The sequence below is a fragment of the Mesoplodon mirus genome, assembly GCF_964341445.2.
Source record: "Mesoplodon mirus genome assembly, chromosome: X".
NCBI lineage: Eukaryota > Metazoa > Chordata > Mammalia > Artiodactyla > Ziphiidae > Mesoplodon > Mesoplodon mirus.
This window is the reverse complement of record NC_138981.1, coordinates 135,885,071-135,905,594: the sequence shown is the minus strand read 5'-3', so window position 1 is coordinate 135,905,594 and position 20,524 is coordinate 135,885,071. Positions and strand designations below refer to the sequence as shown.

At 50.0% G+C, this 20,524-nt stretch overlaps 1 protein-coding gene across 2 annotated transcripts in view; it reads left to right on the top strand.

Moving 5' to 3' along the window:
* IDS (iduronate 2-sulfatase) overlaps positions 1–18,055 on the top strand; it is a 30,562-nt gene extending 12,507 nt beyond the window's left edge. For both annotated transcript variants that reach the window (XM_082610641.1, XM_082610640.1), the window contains 5 exons: positions 1,025–1,225; positions 2,733–2,903; positions 8,161–8,287; positions 10,049–10,222; positions 13,284–18,055. In XM_082610641.1, coding sequence (XP_082466767.1) covers positions 1,025–1,225; positions 2,733–2,903; positions 8,161–8,287; positions 10,049–10,222; positions 13,284–13,756 — 1,146 coding nt within the window. In that variant the 3' untranslated portion in view covers positions 13,757–18,055. The remainder of the gene's footprint in view (positions 1–1,024; positions 1,226–2,732; positions 2,904–8,160; positions 8,288–10,048; positions 10,223–13,283) is intronic.
* Positions 18,056–20,524: the final 2,469 nt, after the last annotated feature.

Here is a 20,524-nt window from a genome sequence, read left to right as displayed (position 1 = left end):
TGGATTTTGGGAGGTTGGTGGGGTGCAGAAGAGTGTTCTAAATTCATGACAACTTTCATTTCAGAATACAGTGAAAGCCAGCGGGCTCTGGCCTTTGGCTTGTGGCTTGAGTATTAAGAGAATGAGATCGGAAGACCCCATCTCAATCCTTCTATTCCCTGAAATCATCTTGCTACTTTTAGTAGCCTCACAAATGCCAGGTCCCTGTCCCCATCTCCCACATCATTCTCAAGATAGTGGGTCTGACTGCACCAAATCCCTGGCAGTGCTGCAGACCATGTGAACCTGAGCAGGTACTGGGAGGCAGACGGCGGCTGCCCTGCCCAGGTTGGTGTGGACAGGGCAGAGCTGTGAAAGGATGCTCCTCGGTGAGATGGAGCAGCAGCTGCCGCTGCCTCTGGGTATTTGTGAGGTAGAAGTCATGGTCAGAACTGAAATTGGCCTTGTGGCTGGCATGGCCACTTTAAGAAATGAAGCGGTAAGTTCCATCCTGTGCATGGTGTAGTTGAGGATCTGGAAATTCCATGAACTGTCACTATATCTAGTTAACTGTGGCCCTGTCACTTAGAAGCTTTAGTCTGTCCTTGAAATTGAAAACAGATTACAGATTTTTTTTTCCTTTCCCTAATGACTGTTAAGTATCTTTATATGTGCTTATTGGCTATTTGAATATCTTCTTTGGGGAAATATCTATTCAAGTCCTTTGTCTATGTTTTTTTTATTGTTGAATTAGAGACAGATTTTTTTTTTGATCGTTAGCTTACTTCGGTTTCCTTTAATTAATTATGACCTAGAGACAGAGAATGAACAACAAGAAGCTAAGTAAGTTCTGGTGGATTTCTGGCGTCTGCCTGGAAAAGAAGAAACACGTCTCTGTTTTACTTCTACTTCTATGTGCCCGTGTAGTCTACATGACTAATACTTAATGTGCTCGAAATAGAAACGTTAAATCCATTGTGTGGAACTTCCATGACTTCAATTTCTTGCATTTAAAAAGCTGACTTTGTATGTTTTGTTTTGAAAGACCTGTAGGGGACCAGACGGAGAACTCCATGCCAACCTGCTGTGCCCTGTGGATGTGGCAGATGTGCCCGAGGGCACCCTGCCTGACAAGCAGAGCACCGAGCAAGCCATACGGTTGTTGGGAAAGATGAAAACATCTGCCAGTCCTTTCTTCCTGGCTGTGGGCTATCATAAGCCGCACATCCCCTTCAGATACCCCAAGGTGAAGAGCTGGCTGAGGGCTGATCCAGCACAGCTGTGACAGCTGTGTCATAGTGAAGGTGGCCACATCCTGCCGTCCCTGGTCACCAGGGACGCCTGATGGCACTAGTATACTCAGTGGTCTGAAGATGGGTTTCAGAGGTCAAGGCTAAGAAGTAGACTTAGGACACGTAAGAATCTTGTTAGAAACGCTTGGCTTCTACTTCCTCCACTGGAGGATTTTTCCCTAGAAGTCAGTGAGTAATGTTGGGTTGGCTAGTGAGTCATCACGGAGAAGGGATGCAGAGCTGGCCACTGAAGCCTGCAGTAAGTGGCAATCCTTGGTACAGAATTCCAGGAGATGTGAGGCCCTCTTCAGTAACTGCCTTTCCCCTTGAGCCCTGAAACACAGGGCACCACGTGGCTTGTTGGAAGCTCGAATCCTGCACTTGTGTGTGTATCATTTAGAGTATGTAATCTCTTCTTTTTCAGAATATTTTTCAGTTTTTTCCTATCATGTTTTCCCCGGGCCTGAGCAGCCCACCCTTTTGACTTTGCAAAGCATGCCCGTCACTTGTGATGGCCGTGGAGACCAGAGACGTGCCCTTTGATGCTGTGAGTGTCCGCTTTGATTGGCCCAGGGGATCTCGCCTTCCTAGCAGGAGGTGTCAGCCCCCCTTGATGGGAGTGAGACCAACTTCTGTCTCTCGTGCAGAAGGAGTTAACCTAGCAGGCCTGACTGTGATCCGTTGAAAGCCCTGCTCGTGAGCTTGGGCCTTGGCCTGGCCTCTGGGAACCTGGATCTCGGGAGTGTTCCCACCATTCCCAGAACTGCCAAGTGGCTCCCTAGGCCTGAACTGTTCATGGAAACCCCTCCTTTCCTGCTTTGAGTCTGGGATTTTGATCTGTGCAGGTAGAGGGTGCCTGCGTGACCAGCCCCGGTATAAATCCTGGGTGCTGAGGCTTTCACGAGCCTCTGCTTCCCGGGCAGCAGCGTTGTACACATGCTGTCACACAGCTTGTTGCTGGTGGAATTGCGCGCATCCTGTGTGATTTCACCGGGGGAAGACTCTGGCAGCCTGTGCCTGGTTTCCCCCCAGATACCCCCTGTGACAATCCCCTTTGCTGACTGTGGCTGGTATCCTTTCGCTGCAGTAATTGCAGCCGTGAGTAGGGCTTTGTGTGGACTCCTGTGTGCTCTCCCAGTGAACTTCTGAGTGAGAGGGTGATTTGGGGAACTGGCCACACCTCTGCACACCTTTTCTAGTTGGGGGGGAGGTGGCAATGGGAAGAGGAGGGCATCGGTGTCTATGAGGGAAGAGAGCTGTCGCTGCTCGGTTTGTAGGAAACTAGTCGAATGATTTCATTACCACTGGCATCTCGTGAGAGTGACTTTCAAGTGGGGGAGATACTTGTGTAAACGCATCACAGGCTTAGAGAAGAGGTAGCGTAAACACCAGTAGAGGCCCAACCTTGTGCCTTTGCCAGAAGAGTGACAGCCTGGTGGCTTTGTGTGCTTTCCCCCCAAGGAATTTCAGAAGCTGTATCCCTTGGAGAACATCACCCTGGCTCCCGATCCCCAGGTCCCTGCCGGCCTCCCTCCTGTGGCCTACAACCCCTGGATGGATGTCCGACAGCGGGAGGATGTCCAAGCCTTAAACCTCAGCATGCCCTACGGCCCGATCCCCGCCGACTTTCAGGTATCAAGGACGGATGTGGGGGACACATAGGGCACTTACAGCATGATGTCACAAGTGACGGTGCTTTTCTCAGTGGACATGCTCTGTCCCCTGTGTCTTGCTGAGCACTTTCTCTATGTGAGGCGGCCTGTGGAGCGCCGGGGTTGGGGCGAACGTGCTGGGTGGATAGACAGTCTCCCCTTCAGCGTCTCTGCTTCCAAAGAAGGGGGCATCTGGAGATCTGGGGACTCGCGGGTTGTGGACCCGGTATGGGGAGAAGCCCTGGGTGACCCTCACTAAATGATAGGAGGTGCTATTGAATCCAGGTGACAGTCTGTCAGGTGTAGGGTGGTTGGCGACTCCCGTGCCACCCAGAACTCTCAGTTAGCTGGTCCTGGCGGGTCCCCTGTGGGAAAGCCGACACGGGCATCCGTTACTCTCAGGAGGTGGCTTGGTGAGTGGGGCCTTGGCACAGAGGGAGCTGGGGCACCAACACGGCCAGCGCCGTCCAGCTGCAGTGTCTGGGGTCCGTTTGCCGTGACATGGGGGTGACTCGTCAACCCCTCTCTCCCTGGCATGCAGAGCGCACACTGAGCAACACTCTTTCCGGAATATTCCACACACAGCCCTGCCTTTCTGTTAGCACGTGAATGCTCCAGCAGCCCGTCTACAGGGGAAGGAAGAGGACAGCGTTTTCACAGTGCTTCCTGGGCCGCCTGCATCAGAACCCCCACGAGGGCTCGTTAGAAGCACAGCATCCTGGTCCCACTCAGAGTCAGGGAGTTAGAGGCTGGGAGTGGGGCCCGAGAACCTGCATTTCCAAAAACACACACCTGGTGATTCTAATGCAGGCAGAAGTTTGAGAACCATTGCCGTAGGCTACGTGTCGAGACACAACAAAACCAGACAGACTGCCCAGGTGTCTCTTGCTCTCTGGCCCCTGTGTTCGGCCGGCAAGGGTTTGGGCGAGGAGGCTGCGCGTCCCTGCGTCTCGGGTGGCAGTGGTGAGAGTTTGAGAAGCAGCGGGCCCGTCGGTCTGTTGGGTTCCTGCTTCCCCCCGCAGGGGTTCTGAGAGCGAGGTTTGCTGGAGTTGCAGCTCCGAGGCTGTGCCTGGACATCACATTAGTGACAGTCACTCCCGATGACCCTGCACACCAGGAAGGGTGCTCAGCATTTTGTGTGTGCTCTTTGGTCCCCATGGGACCCTAGTGGGGGGCCTGCTGTCTCTGTTGTCCAGGTAAGGACACTAGAGACTTGCCCAGGTCATGCGGTTGCTGTGGAGGAGCGCCCCTTGGGAGGTGTGATGCCAGAGCCCCCGCGTTTGTTTCGTTGGCTCTGACCAGTCTAGGTTCGAATTCCAGTTACCCCGCACCAGCTGCATGGCTGCTGACGAGTCATCCTATTTCCCTGAGTCTCGGTGTCCTTATCCGTAAAATCGACACAAGATGGGGGAAGGTCTTCCATGATGACAGCTGCTTTGGAGGTCTTCAGCGGGGACCACAGTGAACGTGTGGGGTGTCTAGGACAGTGTCGGCCACACGGCGAGGGTGCCTTCCCGATTGTCTCAGCCCCTCCTCTCACCACGCCCACTGGCGGTGTAGCTGCCCAGTTGGGTGCACAGGTTCACAGTGTGACCCAGAGGACCTCCCTGGTGTACTCGTGTGCTGATTCCCGCCCCACATTCACCTTGCACTTGGTCCTCCTCATCATCTGCCTGTAGCTCTGGGTCTTAAGCCTCTGGGTTCTGTGCCCCCTTCAGCTGTCAGCCCTCTAACTCAGTGCCACATGCGTGAGCCTGGGGCCACGTGGGGATCGCTGGTGTGTGGCCCCCTCTCCCGTTTCCAGCTCACCTCTGGGCTTTGCTCCCTCCCTGGATAGCTGAGGCCCCGTGGCCAGTCACTTACTCTTGCCACCAGCTCCTGAGCGTGCGCGTCCCTCTATCCTCGTCCTGACTGCAGTACCCTGACCACAGGACAGTCCGGCCACCTTGTCTGCTCTCAAGCCTGCGTCCTGAGGCAGGGACATGCTCGCATGCCCAGTCCTCTGCTCGGCTCCCTCTTGCCCTCTGCGGCTGCTCAGAACCCTTCCAGCCCCTCCCCCACCCTGCCCTTCTGCCCCATCACTCAGCAGATGACTGTACTTCCTGTTTCAGAGGCAGAGGCTGGTTACCAGTCTGAGGAAGGGGAAGGCACAGGCTGAACGTGGGTACACATCCTGGCTGTGCCCCTTGCCAGCTGTGTGTCTCTAGGCAAGTTAATCAACCTCTCGGAGCCTCGGAGTCCTCCTGTGTAAGATGGAAGTGGTAATGCTCACCTTCTGGGGTGGTTCGGAGGATCAGATGGCACCCAGCAGGTACTTGGTGAACGGAAGCTGTAAATAACCTCCCTCACTTGTAGCCAGAATTGTGCGTGCCTGTGTGCTGAGCTTGCGGCCTTCTCCCTGGTCTCAGAAGAAGAGCAGCAGGGACTCGGCCCCTCCCTACCCCGTTCCCCCTCCTTGCCGTCTCCTCCCAACTTCCGTCCAGCCTGTGCGTCCGCTGCCATCCATCCCATCTTCAGAAGTACTGCCTCCCTGGGCCGTACCTGTTTCTTCCCCTTCCTGCCCCTTCGCCCACCCTCCACAGGAGAATGAGTGCGATGTGCTCTGTTCTGCTGTGTCTGTGGCCTCACTGTCCTTTCATTCTTCGTCCACCTTGGTGCGGCCTCCTGCCTCCCCATCTCACTAAGCGTTCTCTCATCTGGGTCAGCCCTGATCCCGCTGGCAAATAAAATCCATCCTCGTGGGTCCTGACCTTCCCTGAATCCCTGCCGCCCTCTCACTGTTGAGAGAGCTGTGCCTTCTGGAAATGTCTGCTTCCTGGGCTTCCTTGCCAAGCCTCCTGGACCCCCTCCACTGCAGTCCCCAGGGCAGGCCCCTCGTTCTGTGTCTGCCACTTAGGAGGTGCGCCTCTCCGGGGTCAAGCCCAGGGCCCCCCCCCGTGTTGTTTATGCTCTTCGCCCCCAGCCCTGCCCGCTGAGCCTGCTGTGGATGAGCCCCGGAACAACCTCTCCAGCCCCACGCTCCTGATTCCAGACGTGTTGGTCTGTCTGTCTGTCCACTGGTTGCTAGAGGCCCCGTGTGGCTGCACCACCATTCCTGCTCTTCCTTTTCTCCTCCTCCTCTGCCCCCGCCCCCTCCGTGCCATTGAATCATGCTGCCAGCCTAGTGAGAAACCTGGAGTTCCCTTTGGGGTCCTCAGCTCCTTTCCCTCCCCCGCTCCTACCCCATCTCCCTAAATTCCTCTTCGGCACCACTTTGTGGACCACCGCAGTGGTCTGGTCTTGGTTTGTCGCTTCAACGAGCGACCGTGGAGGTTGCCCTGTGTGCGCAGCGCTGATCTAGTGCTGGTTCCCCTCGAGCCCCTGGCGTCTGCTCCGGGCTCTCGGTGGGGGACCCTCATTCACCTGCAGCCTAGATTGTGTCACTTCCTCTTCTCGGGTGACCTCGGTGCCTTTGTTGGCCTCCAACCCGAGACCTCCACTCCTTGGATGGACCCTCTGGGTCCGTATCATGTGGCCGTGACCTGCCTTTTCAGCATCCTGTCCTGCTCCCTGGCCTTCCCCTGTGACTCTCCAGCCACACTGGCCAGCTTGCTGGCCCAAAACGTGCCCTGGCCTGCGGTGACTCCACACTGTTCCACGCTCTGCAGCCCCTGCTTAGGGCATGCGACCCCCGCTTGTCTGACTGCCAGCTTCTCTCCTCAAATGCTAACTCCTCTGTGAAGCCTCCCCCGATTTCCCCAGGCCAACTCGAGGGCTCATTCTCCAGGGTCGTCCCTGGGCCCTGCCAGTAACACACCTTTTCTTGTCTCCATGCTTGTCCTCACCTGACGGGTGGCTCAGTGAGGTTGATGACCACATCTGCTGCTTCTCCTGTCTCCAGGGGCCCACGTAGGAAGGAAGGCGTACCCTTGACTAGTAAACAGCCATCCTGACAGGTGTCTTTGGTCCCCAGGAGGACCGAAGTTCCCCAAGTTACAGACTGGAGACTTTTATCTACCAGAAGGTAGAAGTAGCCAGGGTTCAGCATAATCCTTCTAGAAGGTTAGATGGATATCCATTGTCTTCACTATCTGGGGAGAGGGGGTGAGTCTCATGACTGTTCTCACCGCGGGTCCGGCTGACAGGACCAGCTGGGACACACGGAAGCTGGGGCTGGTCTGATCGCTCGGCAGCTCCCTCGCTTCTCCCCTGTGGCAGGGGTAGGGGACTCATCTTTTTCTTTAAGATTTGTGAACAAGGCAGGGGAAGAGTCAGCCCAGCAGAGGCTGTGGCTCTTTCATGGAGCCTGTCTGCTCCGGAGGCCGCTTTGGGGTTGAGGGTCCGTGGAGGGTGTGCTGCTCTCCCTCCTCCGCCACCGTTGTCCTGCCCGTGGGCAGTTTGTTGGGACGGAGGCACGCGTGCCAGCCACAGGCTATGAGGGAAGCGGCTGCCATCCGCTGGGTAACGAAGAGCTTGGGGGAGAGGCCCACTCACGGCTGTTGTTAGAGTTGAGTTGTGTCCCTCAGAAAGATCCGTGGAGGTCCTGACCCCAGGGTCTCAGAATGTGGCCTTGTTTGGAAATAGGGTCATTGCAGGTATGACTGGTCAGGATGAGGTCATGCTGCCGTGCAGTGGCCCCTGACCCAGTATGGCTGGGGTCCTTGTGAGAAGAAACGCCAAGGATTGTGGCCACCACCGGAAGCTAGAACGTTCCTCCCCTGGAGCCTTCAGAGAGGCTCTGCCGACACCTTGAGCTCAGACTGCTGGCTTCCAGAACTGGGAGGCGATCTGTTTCTGTTGTTTGAAGCCACCAAGTCTGTCATACTTTGTTAGAGCGGCCCAGGAAATGAATACAGCTATATGGTATCTTTGGTGTGACCCTCAGCAGACTTTGGAAGGCTGAGGGGTCAGTTTCTGTGTACATGGTTGTCTCCTGGGACCTGCAAGAGTATGTGACAGAGACAGAAAGGAATAGTAAGTGGCACATCCACGTGCTGTGATCTGTGCCCTAAAGTGAAAACTGACTTGCTTAGCAAAGAATCCTCCTTGTGGACGTGCGGGTTTCGCTGTGGCTGTACGAGGCTGGGGGCGGGGGGGGATGGCAGGGAAAGGAGTGTTCCGTTTTGGCTAAGAAGGTCATCAAGGGCACCCGAGGGCTGGGGCTCGGGAGGGGTGCTCAGGCGAGCACTGTGGCTGGGTATGCCGTGCACTTTAACTTGCAGTCACTCTCATTATTATTATTATTCTTTAAATTGCAGCGGAAAATCCGCCAGAGCTACTTTGCCTGTGTTTCGTATTTGGATACGCAGGTTGGCCACCTTTTGAGTGCTCTGGACGATCTTCAGCTGGCCAGCAGCACGATTGTGGCGCTCACCTCGGATCACGGTAAGCATTTTGAAATGCCCGGGTGAGTCGCTCAAAGCATCTGATGTTTTCTGTGAAAACTTTCCTAGACTGCCTGAAATAGGTGTGTATTCTCTTTTGTGAATCAGCAGTGCCCTGAGTCTGGAGTTTTGGGTGCTTTTATGGCCACCTTGTTAGTCCTGGGACTTCTCTCCACGGAGGCGGGCCCTCTTTTGGGTCAAAGATGCATCTTGGGGGCTTGGATGGTGGAGCTGGGTGGGTAGGGGGACCTTGTAGTAATGGTTGTTTCTTGATGAGCCCAGCAGGAGCCATCCATTTGTGTGGGGAGCCCCTTTAACCTATTTCTAACCTAGAGGGTTGGAAGAGTTTTAGTTTCTCTTATGAAGATCCAGAACAATCCTGGCAGAGCCCAACAAGGCCCTTAGACCCGACTTACCCCTTCCACCCCCAGCCCCACTGTCCTCTCTGCCAGGAGCCGGGGTTCACAACTCTGTGTCTCTTCTAAGGCAGTTTCTCACTTTTTCCAAAAGTGGAAACAACTTTTTAAAAAAATTCTTTTTAATTTTTGCCAGGATGTGTTTGAGGCCAGTGAGCCCCAGTTATCCTCCCTCACCCCCAAATTGTTTTGAAGCCAGTCTCAGGTGGTCCAGTTTTCTGAACACTATTTCTAGTAAATTTGGCTCTTTTGAAGTTTAACCACACTGCCATCATCCTACCTAGAAACAGGAAAACAGTTCTCTAATATTGTTGAATATGAAGTGGGACAGTGTTAGATCATCGCATGTGCTCACTCTAACAAGAAAGAAGTATACAGAGCACATCATGTAGGGCCAGAGTACCCTGCCCTTTATCCCACCTGCCCAGAGCTAACTGGTGCTGACAGATCAGGGGTCCATCCACCTGCCTTCAGTCGTGCACATACATGGGGCTATGTGTCATGAGTGTGTATGTGCATAACGTATCGTCGTGCAACGTGGCAGAATTGATTGTGCTTGTGTCCTGTTTTGTTCCCTGGCTTGTTTTTTCCACTTAATGTCATAGACAGTTCTCCGTGTCATTTCTCACAGGCCTACCTTGCACCTTGTAAAGACCCGTATCGTTAACTGTGGAGGGGTAATTTTTCACCGTTTGCCTAATGATCTGCCATCCGCTTCCAGACCTTCTTCTCAGCGCCCAGTTTTCTCCACCAGTGCTTCCACAGTCCACTGCACCCCCGTGAAGGCAGGGTCACTCGAAGCTCGCCTTGGCTTGGAGGGGCAGCTGTAGCTGATTACAAATGGCCCTTCGCAAAGGGCCCCTCCTGGGACTGCCTACATCTGAACCACAGAAGCCTTCTTGAACCCATGCACAGCAGCTTTTTGTAGTTTGGGTTACTTTTTAATACCAAATACTCAACATACAGTCTCTTTTATATTTTTTATATCGAAAAGGGCACTCAAACATGAAGTGATTGGAAAGTTCCATCTTGGGGTATTCAAACTATCTTTTGCTTTAAATGAGGGTTGGGGGTGGTTTTTAGTCAAGGTTAAGGGTCTGGAATCAGAAGTTATATTTTCTTGGTCTGTGGTATGTCTTAAAAATTGAAAAAGATACTATTTTTAAAAGTTGAGCGATTGTGCCACAGTTTCACAGCTCCTGTTTTGGTGGTACACGCCCTCTAGACGATCAGGTTTTGCTTCCTCTGGCTTTAACAACAGGGAATGAAACGGTGTCTAACTGAAATAAGCAAGCCACAAGATGATGATTCTTTTTCTGTCATTCTGTGTGCTTTTTATGAACCAGGGTGGGCTCTAGGCGAACACGGAGAATGGGCCAAATACAGCAATTTTGACATCACTACTCGCGTGCCCTTGATGTTCTACGTTCCAGGAAGGACGGCTCCGCTTCCGGCGGCAGGCGACAAGCTTTTCCCATACCTCGACCCCTTTGATTCCATCTCAGAATCAGTGGAGCCAGGTATGAAAATTCAGGAGTGATGCTGCTTGACCTGGCCCTCCTGCGCACGGAAGGGGAGTGGCAGGCCCAGAGCTAGCGAGTATGGCTCCTGTCCACAGGGGCTTGGAGAGGGGGAGGGACAAAGGAGCAGCTGGCACCCCCAGGATGGGGAAGGCTGTCGTAGAGGTGACGGCAGTGTGCTCTGAGCTCAGAGGAGGGGGTAGCAGACTCCACTGGGGCAGGGGCTGCCTGCTTACCGGTGAGCAGAACTCCGTGACCTGCTCACTTCTGGCCGGGACTCAGCTAGGCAGCATCTCCATCTGCTGAAGCACCGGCTCTGTCAGATCAGTGCTTTTGCTTTTGCCGTCCCCAGGAGTGAAGGGCAAGTTTACTTTGACCTCCGTGTCCCAGTCCTCCCAAGCTGGTCCTCTCCAGGTAGCGACAGGTCCCTGGTTATCCTGGTCTTTGTCTTCCAAAAAGCTCCAGTTTGAGAAAGCACTTCCGGAAACATCACTTGGACAAGATGGCCATCCCCGCCATGGGGGTCGACCTGTGTGGGTTCTCTGTGAGTTGTCTCCTGACTCGATCTGCTCAGCGCAGAGATGAGTCGTGTACTTCAGGTGGCATTAGCTCTTTTTGGAGTGCTTTTGCTGTGAACTCTACTAAAGCAGGTTGCCCCCTTTCGGGACTTCTTCATTTAATCCATCTTGTTAACATCTAAATCCTGCACTTTCTATTGATTCTTGTTAAAATTTTTCTTGGTTCTGGCCCATCATTCTGGCCTTTCTGGATCTTCCCGAGTTTGTTTTCTATGGCCCAATTTTATTTTCCATACATTTGATTTCTGTGTGCTGCCTGCACTGTCTTCTTTCATGTCATTGATAAAAATGTTAAACAGTTTCAGGCCATGATTATAGCCCTTTATTTGCTGGGAGAAATCTTCTGACAGGTTGAGAATCCTTTTTGAAACTTCAGTTGGGAGGTGTTCAGGTTGTAAATTGATGTAACTGTGCTGTCATCCTGCTCATTTCCAAATTTTATCTCTAGCCTGTATGTCTTCCCTGATCTTTGGACTTGGATTTCCAACAGCCTGTCCCCGTTGGCCAGTCTAACGTGCCCAAAGCTGAACACTTGACCTTTGACCTTAAGCCTTTCTTTTGATGCTCCTCCCCGTCTCAGGAAATGGCAGTGGTTGCCCAGGCCACAAAACCATGGGGCCATCGGCCCCTGTCTTTCTGTCATAGTCTGTACGCAATTCGTGCTGTGTCAGCAAGCCTGTCACTCTCCATTCAGAATATGTCCACACCACTTCCCCCCACCGACTGTCACCACTGTGGACCACACTGCCACCATCTCTTGCTAAGCTCTCCTTGCTTGTGACCTTGATCCCTGGAGTTTTTCCTCAGTGATCCTGATTTTAACAGCCACAGTGAGCCTGATAAAACCCAAGTCAGGTGGTGTCACAGCCCTGCTCTGGGGCCTCCTACACTCCTGTGTCAAGTCTGAGTAAAAAGTCCTTACAGTGGCCAACAAGGCCTGTCATCCTCTGGGACCCCACATCTCCCTGACCTCGTGTCTTTCAAGCATCCGGGGCGGCTGTCTTGTACAACGACCCACAGCCTGGATTTGTCTGATTGCTTCCTCGGGACTAGATGCAGGGTAAACACTTCGGACACGTGTGCACATGTGAGGTTGTGGCCCCAGCCGTATCCCATCGGGGGCACTTCATGGCGGCCTGTGCCATTATTAGTGATGCCAAGCTTGACGGCCTGGTTAAGGTGGTTGTGTCAGCCAGGTCTTGCCCTTGTAAAGGTATCTTTTAAAAAAGCTTTCTTCACCTGTTTTCTTTTTATTTTACTTACAAACCAAATGCGTCAGAAATAAAATTGAGCCATATAGAGCAAGTGCTTAAAAGATCCAGAAAGGCTAGAATGATGGCCCAAGGTCAGAATAAATTTTAACAGGAGTCAATATAAAGTGTAGGATTTAGACTTTAAAGATAAATCACCCATAATGAGATACCATTTCACACCCATTAGAACGGCTGTTATCAAAACAAGCAGAAAACAACAGTACTGGCAAGGGTGTGGAGACATTGGAGCCCTCAGACATTGCCAGTGGGAATGTAAAATGGTACAGTCGCTGTGGAAGAGTTTGGTGGTTCCTCAAAAGGTTAAACATAGAATGGTCGTGTGGCTCGGCAGTTCTACTCCTAGGTGCATAGCCCACAGAATTGAAAACAGGCATTCAAAGAAAAATGTGTAGAAGAATGTTCATAGCATTAATTAATAGCCAAAAGGTGGGAGCAACCCGAGTGTCTATTGACAGACGAACGAGTAAGCAAAACGTGGCGCGTCCATACAGTGGGATATCATTCAGCCTTACAGGGAAGGAAACTCTGACACGTGCTATGACATGGGTGGACTCTCTGAAGACATGATGCTAAGTGAAAGAAGACCAGGCACAAAAGGACACATACTCTAGATGTGTCCACATACACGTGCCTAGAGTAGTCAACACATAGAGACAGAAAGTAGCAGGGTGGGTGCCAGGAGCTGGGGGGTGGTGGCGGGGAGTTGTGCAAAGTGAAGAGAGCTCTGTGATGGAAGGTGGGACTGTACTTCATGCCACCGACCTGGACACTAAAACATGGTTAAGGTGGTAAACTTTATGTCGTGTGTATTTTACAACAATAAAAGGGCGATGGATCAAGTGCAGACTTCCAAAAAGGAGTGATCCGCGGGGTGATGCTGTGAGGCTCGGGATAGCCTGTCCTCTACAGACTTCTCCCCAGCGGTCTGGGCCTCCACCGATGACCCTTGCCTGAATCACTTAAACACTGGTGGGTCCTAAATTCAAATCGTGTTTAAAAGTGCCAACAGGCTGAGGGCACCTTCATTCTGCCCTGCTATCGGGTGAGGTGCCGAGTCGGCTTTGTTCCTAAAACTCTCGGGCTAAGAATAAATGCTGTAAAAGAACAGAAGTCGGCGTGTAGGGCCCGAGCACGCGCTCCGCTTGTGCTGCCTGGCTGCAGCAGGCTTCTGTGCTGTAACCCCCTCTGCGGGCCTGCTTCCTCTTTCAGGCCGGCAAGTCGGGGACCTCGTGGAACTGCTCTCTCTCTTCCCCACGCTCGCGGGACTGGCAGGGCTGCGCGTCCCTCCTCGCTGCCCCATCCCCTCGTTTCACGTGGAGCTGTGCCGAGAAGGCCGGAACCTTCTGAAGCATTTTCAGGTCCGTGACTCGGAAGAGGAACCATACATCCGTGGCAATCCCCGTGAGTTGGTGGCCTATAGCCAGTACCCCCGGCCTGCAGACTCTCCTCAGTGGAATTCTGACAAGCCGAGTTTAAAAGATATAAAGGTCATGGGCTATTCCATACGCACAGTAGACTATAGGTATACTGTGTGGGTTGGCTTCAATCCCCGGAAATTTCTGGCTAACTTTTCAGACGTCCATGCAGGGGAACTGTATTTTGTAGCTTCTGATCCTTGGCAGGATCACAATATGTATAATGACTCCCAAGGTGGAGCCCTTCCCCGATCGTTGACGCCTTGAGTTTTGCCAACCGCAGAGGGCATATATAACACTCTCCTGTCCAGCTGGTGAGAGAAGGAATTACACTGGTTATTTCGTGATTACCTGTAATATTGGAAGCAACCCCAGGGGTAGGAAGTCAAAACAGGCGTCAACAATTTGGCCTAAGAATATGTAACAGCCGAAACTTTTGATTTGTCTTTATAATTGGTAATTGGACTGGGCTGAACCTCTTCTTTCCTTTTTTTTGGAACAGTCATAGCTTATTTGTTGAATGAATAAGTACAGAGTGAGCAAACTAAAATTGTCATAACTTTAGCTATCAAGATCATAATAACTGAACATAACACTGTACTCAAGGAATACTTTACGTATTTGTGAAATTTAGTGTATCTCAAAACGTAACCACATGTCAAATTAGGTTTGAAACAAAGTTCCTAGTTCTTTTGTTTATAATTTAATAATATATCTTATTTAGCCCAATATATTCAAAATATATCAACATGTAATCTAGGTTTCTTTTTAAAAAGTAAAGTTAAATAATATTGCTAGATGCCAATGCCTTAAAGTCTAGCTTCAGTTTTTCTAAGATTGCAAATTTTCAAATCCAAAAATAAAATACGCATGAAGTGATTAATATGGAATTTCTACATCAAATAATAAATAATGCTCACTAAACTAGAGGCATGAGATGTATGAGAAATTCGGTTAAAATTTTTCAGAGACTTTCTGGCCCAAATAATAATTTGTTAGCAAGTAATATGACCTTTGAACCCAAAGGCATCTATTAAAAGGCATCTTTATTTACAGTGGAAAATAGTTACAGGCATAAGTGTATCCATGAATTGAGTCATTCAAAACCATTAGTGTTCTCCTTCTCTAGAGATGGCTGGTTGCAAACATCCATTTATCCAGGAGACAGGAAATAGTCTACTTGTTAAGTGCTGATTAAAGACAACATTAATTTTATTAAATTCTAAATTATTTTGAGAACTGTGAAAACTTTTCATTGATATAATATTAGGTGATTTCTAATCCCCCAGAATGTGGTTCTATATTCCCTAAATATGAAAGTAACCAGAAAGGCAGGTGGTAGTAATAAGCTTAGCCTACGTCATCTTTAAAATGATGGAATATTCACAGGTCATATTCACAACACGTTGAAGTTGATTAATTATCAGTAGTCACCAGAAGAGGCAAGCACTCTCTTAATAAACATCTAATGTAGTCCTGTATCAAAGTAGCTTTCAGTAATTCTTTGTTTACAAGTGCTGCTTTGGTATTTAAATATTTGTGAAACCAAGTACGGCAGATTAAGTTACTGCACTGTGTTAAATTGTAAACAAAAAGGCAAGATATTATAAGATTACTTCAAATCAGTAAAATTTCAAATACAGATTTTTTTTTTGTTTGTTTACTGATTAGCCTACAGTGGAGGCATATATGGTAACACAGCAATCTTCTAAGCAATTAAGTGACTTAGTGTTCTGGCAACAATTTCTGCTTGAGGAGTGGAGGGCCCTATTCCTCTCTCCTGATCCCGAAGCTCGAGTCTCTTCTGGGAAGCCTCAGCTTTGTAGATGGTTTCCTTCAGCCTTTTCTTTCTCCTTCTTCATCCTATCTTCTTTATCACTCACATCACTTCCACTAAGAATTTTACAATCCGGTCAAATTCCTCATGATGTATTTACAGCGTATTTAGCTTCATCTCCTACTGCACGGTTACAACGAGAAGTTTTCACCCAGGCTTTTATTTTGCATTCATGGTTGACTATTACATGTACACTTCATCATTTTTTTCTCTCTTTATTTCTTGAAGCACAGTTTTAGTATCAAAAATCTCCAAATTCTACTCTTGCTGAAGGCGTAATTTGAACCGTGCCAAAGAGAGCAAAGTGACATGCATTCTGGCCATCACTCACCCACGTGACCGCAGCCACAGCCGGGGCTGGGTCTGCTTTGGGGGTGTTTCGCGTGTAGATCTGCCTCTGCTGGAAGTGCTTCTGTGTCCTCTTTTCTCCGTGAGGGCGTAGCCTCAGAATGCTCCTTAGGTTTTCGCTTTTCTTGGCCTCCATTTAGAAGCGTGGCTGCATTTCACGTTCAGGGGCGTGCTCTTCTAAAGGCTGCATTTCACGTTCAGGGGCGTGCTCTTCTAAATCGTCTCACGGGCGACGGTCGCTTTTTGTGTTTTTGACACTGAACCCAATTTAGAGCCACTTGTGCATGTCTGCAGCGTTCATTGGGATGAGCGGCTGCTCTCTGGCTTTCACACTTCAAAGCCAACCACATTCCTCATCTTGAATCAGCTTTGAAAAACCACATCTTCGTTGCATCACGTAACTTTTCTCTGATCCTGCTGAGCTGGACACGTTTTATTAATGGTTCTCGAGTCACTCTTTGTAGACTTGAGCCAGGGGTTCTTTTATGCAGTTTAGTTGAAACCTGGACCAGTGATCTCAGAAATTTTGAGTGGCCCTAATTCAGTGGCTCAGAAACACGAGGGTGCAGCAGGAGCTCCTGTATTTATTTGCTTCTGCTTCAGGGTGTCTGGGCTGGGGCCTGAGAATCTGCACTTCAGACACATCACGCTGCTCCTCCAAAGAGCACACTTGAGCACCACTGCCCCTAAATATGTGCTGACTAGTAGCCACTAGGCGCATGTGACTATTTAAATTTCAATTAAGTAAAATGAAATAAACATTTCAAAAGCAGAATCTCTGTCACACTTGAGATATTTCATGTGCTCAAGAGCCAGTGTGCGTCGTGGCTACCGTATCGGACAGCACTGATCTACAACCTTTCCGTTGTGCCAGAAAGTGGACTGGACGGAGCTGCCCTAGATTAACTCTGGGCTGATCCACCCGGCTGTTGGCAGGTTCCTCCTATGGGCTGATTCTCTACTCTGTTTGCCCACGAAGACTTGTCTGGTAGTGAGCCACATACGTTTGGTTTAAGCTTAGCGCAGGGAGTTCCCTCTGGCAATCGGTCTCTTCCCGTCCACTCCCACCTCCATCATCCTAGCCCTTCGCACCTCCTTCCCGCGTAGTTTACCTCCCCCTCCTCTTTCCTCCCCGGCTCCCAAAGAATCCACGTGTCTTCCTGAAATCCTTCTTCGGTCCTGCCCTTTAAGAACACCGTTAGTGCCTACTATTGGGTCTACACAGACCTCTGCTGAGCAGTCAGAGTCTTCCCTGACTCCACAAAGCCCCTTTCCTTGGCTGACCAGTTTGTGCGCTGGTCCCTGACTGTCCCTTGCCGATCCCTGCCTCCCTGCCCACCCTTAGGTTGTCCCGTCCTCCCTTCACCACCCACCCACCCAACCATCCATCCACCTGTCCATCCATCCATCCATCCATCCATCCATCCATCCATCCATCCATCCATGATCACTCTCCTCCGCCTGCTCCCATGCCCCCACTTCCAAGAGGCTGAGGGGCTTGAACTCTCTAGATTGCATCATGGGATGAAATGAACATCACTGAGGAATCTTGTGGGCACCTTACTTCAAAGGTATTTTTTTCTGATTGTAAAATTAACGTGTTAATTTTAGAAAAATTGGAAAATACAAATGTAGTAAAAGGTAAGAAAATGTGTCAGTGTTTTACACCGAGAGTCACTTCATATCTTGTCTTTTGGGGGATGTACATTTTTTACACTGTTACGATCATACCGTGTGCTGTATCGTGCAATTTTATATTCCTATTTTTTCACTGTTACATGTGGTTATTACAGGTTTTTGCAAAGATACTTTATACTGGTGGTAGTATATATTTTATTGTGTAATTTCATCATAATTTACTTAACCTTCTTTCAGTTATTGGGAATTTAGTCAGTTTCCAAATTTTCAGTACTGTAAATAATGTTGTGATGAGCAGCTTTGTGAATAAAATAATTTTGTGTACTTCACATTACTCCCATAGGATGGGCTGTCAGTGCCAAATTGCCAAAAGCATCTCGATTTCAGTCCTTGCCCCACTCTCCTGCTTCCTTAAGGTAGTAAAACTGAAAATAAAGCAAACAAGCATACACAGTATACAAACCTTAAAAACAAACAAAAACCCTAACCCTCATAATAATAGGTGAAAGTGGCATCCTGTATGAGCTTTGAATTCTTTGCTTATTAATGACCTTGATCACTGTTCTCTGTATGATTGTTGGGCATTTGTATTTCTAGTTGTGTGAATTTGCCTTTAAATTTTAGGTTTCGCTTTTATAAGTAATCCAACAAATTGCTCTTTTCCTACGTGATTTTTTTCCTCTTTTCCTATTAAACATGGAGACCCTTGCCAATCGAGATTTAATAAATATTCATATTCCTTAGCTTTTCTTGTGGTTGTTTTTTATACTTAATTTACCCTGTCTCTCCACCCCATTATCAGAATAGTATATACTCATCTTGTAAAATTTGGAAGATGCAGGAAGTGGTGACGATGAACAGAAGCGTGCCTCCGGAACGTGGCCGCTGCTGCTGTGGGGACATCGCTTTCTGCTCTTTCTCCTGCCCACGTCCATGTGCACAGACATGAACACATTCACCTTGACACAGCTCACATCTACCACGTAGAATCCCTTGTCCAGCTGTTTTGGTCTAAAGTAACGTTAGCCTGCTTTTTCATGTTCTTGACAGTTCTTGGTTTGCAGTTGTCATGACTGCACCACCATTCCTATGTTAATCTTTTTTTTTGACCGAAATTCTCAAATTTTTGTATGCATTTTTAAAAAATTGTGGTAAAATACACATAACATCAAATTTACCATCTCACACGTTATTAAGTGTACAGTCCTGTGGCGTTAAGCACAGTCACATCACAGTGCTATGCCGCTGTTGCCAGCATCCATCCTCACAACTCTTCCTCTTGAAAAACCAAAACTCTGTCCCCATCCAACAGTCACTCCCCATTCTTCCTCTCTCCCAGTCCCTGGTAGCCACCATTCTACTTTCTGTCTCTCTGAATTTGACTACTTTACAAACCTCATATAAGTGAAATCACACTTATTTGCATTTTGTGTCTGGCTTCTTTCACTTAGAATATCCACTAGGTTCACCCATGTTGTAGCAGGTGTCTGAATGTCCTTCCTTTTTAAGGCTGAATAATGTTCCATGGTGTGGATAGACTGCACTGTTTATTCATTCATCCCCGATGGGCACTTGGGGAGTTTCTGCCCTTAGGCTATCGCAAAAAATGCTGCTCTGAACATGGATGTACAAATACGTGTTCGAGTGTCTGCTTTTAATTCTTCTGGGCAGATACCCAGCCCATGCTCATCTCTAATCACTTAAAAATGGTGGGGGAGGGGACTTCCCTGGTGGTGCAATGGTTAAGACCCACCTGCCAGTGCAGGGGACATGGGTTCGAGCCCTGGTATGGGAAGATCCCACATGCCACAGAGCAACAAAGCCCGTGCGCCACAACTACTGAGCCTGCGCTCTAGAGCCCATGAGCCACAACTACTGATGCCCGTGTGCCACAACTACTGAAGCCCGCGTGCCTAGAGCCCGTGCTCTGCAACAAGAGAAGCCACCGCAATGAGAAGCCCGTGCACCACAACAAAGAGTACCCCCCGCTTGCTGCAACTAGAGAAAGCCCGTGCACAGCAGCAAAGACCCAATGTGACCAAAAATAAATAATAAATTAATTTTTAAAAATGGTGGGGAGTGAGCTGAGAGATGAGCAAGGTGACTCACCCTGGCTACAGAGGGCAGGATTGCTCTGAACTCTAGCGAGGGGCTGGCCCTCCCCCCTCAGGCCAACCTCAGTGATGCCTGCCAGGCGCCCCAGCTGTCATACCTCACTGTGTGAGAATTTGGGGGTACCCATTCCTAAATGAGGCTCAGCCCCTTCTTGCCCAAGTCCAACCTGCAGCTTATAGCTCCTCTGAGGAGTCTCAAGCTCTGGCCTGAGCTCGGGTGTTGGGCTAGAACCCAGCTGCCCATTTCGGCCTCCACCCAGGGTCTCTTTGGGCCTTAGGTACAGCCCGTTGTGGTTGAACCTGCTCTCAGCCTAGCCCCTTCCCACCTCGATGCACTCGGTGTCCCCTGGGCTCTTCTGGGCAGTCTCTCTCTTCTGTGAACGAGACCTTGAAGCTGAGAGGGCTGTCACTAATTGGGGCCCTCGGGTCACCCACACTGTTGCTGTGATGCTCAGAGCCCTCACTGTCGGGACTTGCCCTCCACGTGCTACTGAAGCACCTGCTGGGACAGAGGCTGCCTTCCTGTCGAGTGTCTGATGTGGTCGGGAGCCCACCTTCAAGGGCTTTTCTTTGGGACAGAGTTTCCTGCCCAAGATCCCTGGCAGCCAATGGCACCAGTCACTGGAGAATGGCCTTGTTTGGCTCTGGATTCCGGACGATAGTTTTAGGCCTCTGCTGGGGACAAGTCCAGGCTGGAGGAAACAAACGTGGCTTCGGTTGGCTCTGAATGAGGTGTCTGGGAGACCACCTGCAGGTGCCCGCACAGGATCACAGGCAGGGGGGCAGAGACCCCCTGCCGGGGGGAACAAAGCCACGAGGTCTAGTGTCCTTGGCACCTGCTAGGAAGCAAGAGTTAGGATGCGGACAAAGAGTGGGGCAAAGGCCAAGGGTTAATAAATGCTTTTGCTTTTTCCTGCCCGTGACAGGGACTGTGATTTATGCTGGTAAGGTGGTTTGCAGCAGGACCGAGGCTGACATTTACAAAACCCTTGTCCTAATTTATCGTCGTTTCGAGTGTTTTGGAAAGAACCTTTTGCAGGTGATTTGTATTCAAAACGCATTATTTACTTAACAGGTTTTATCAATTAATCTCTTCCA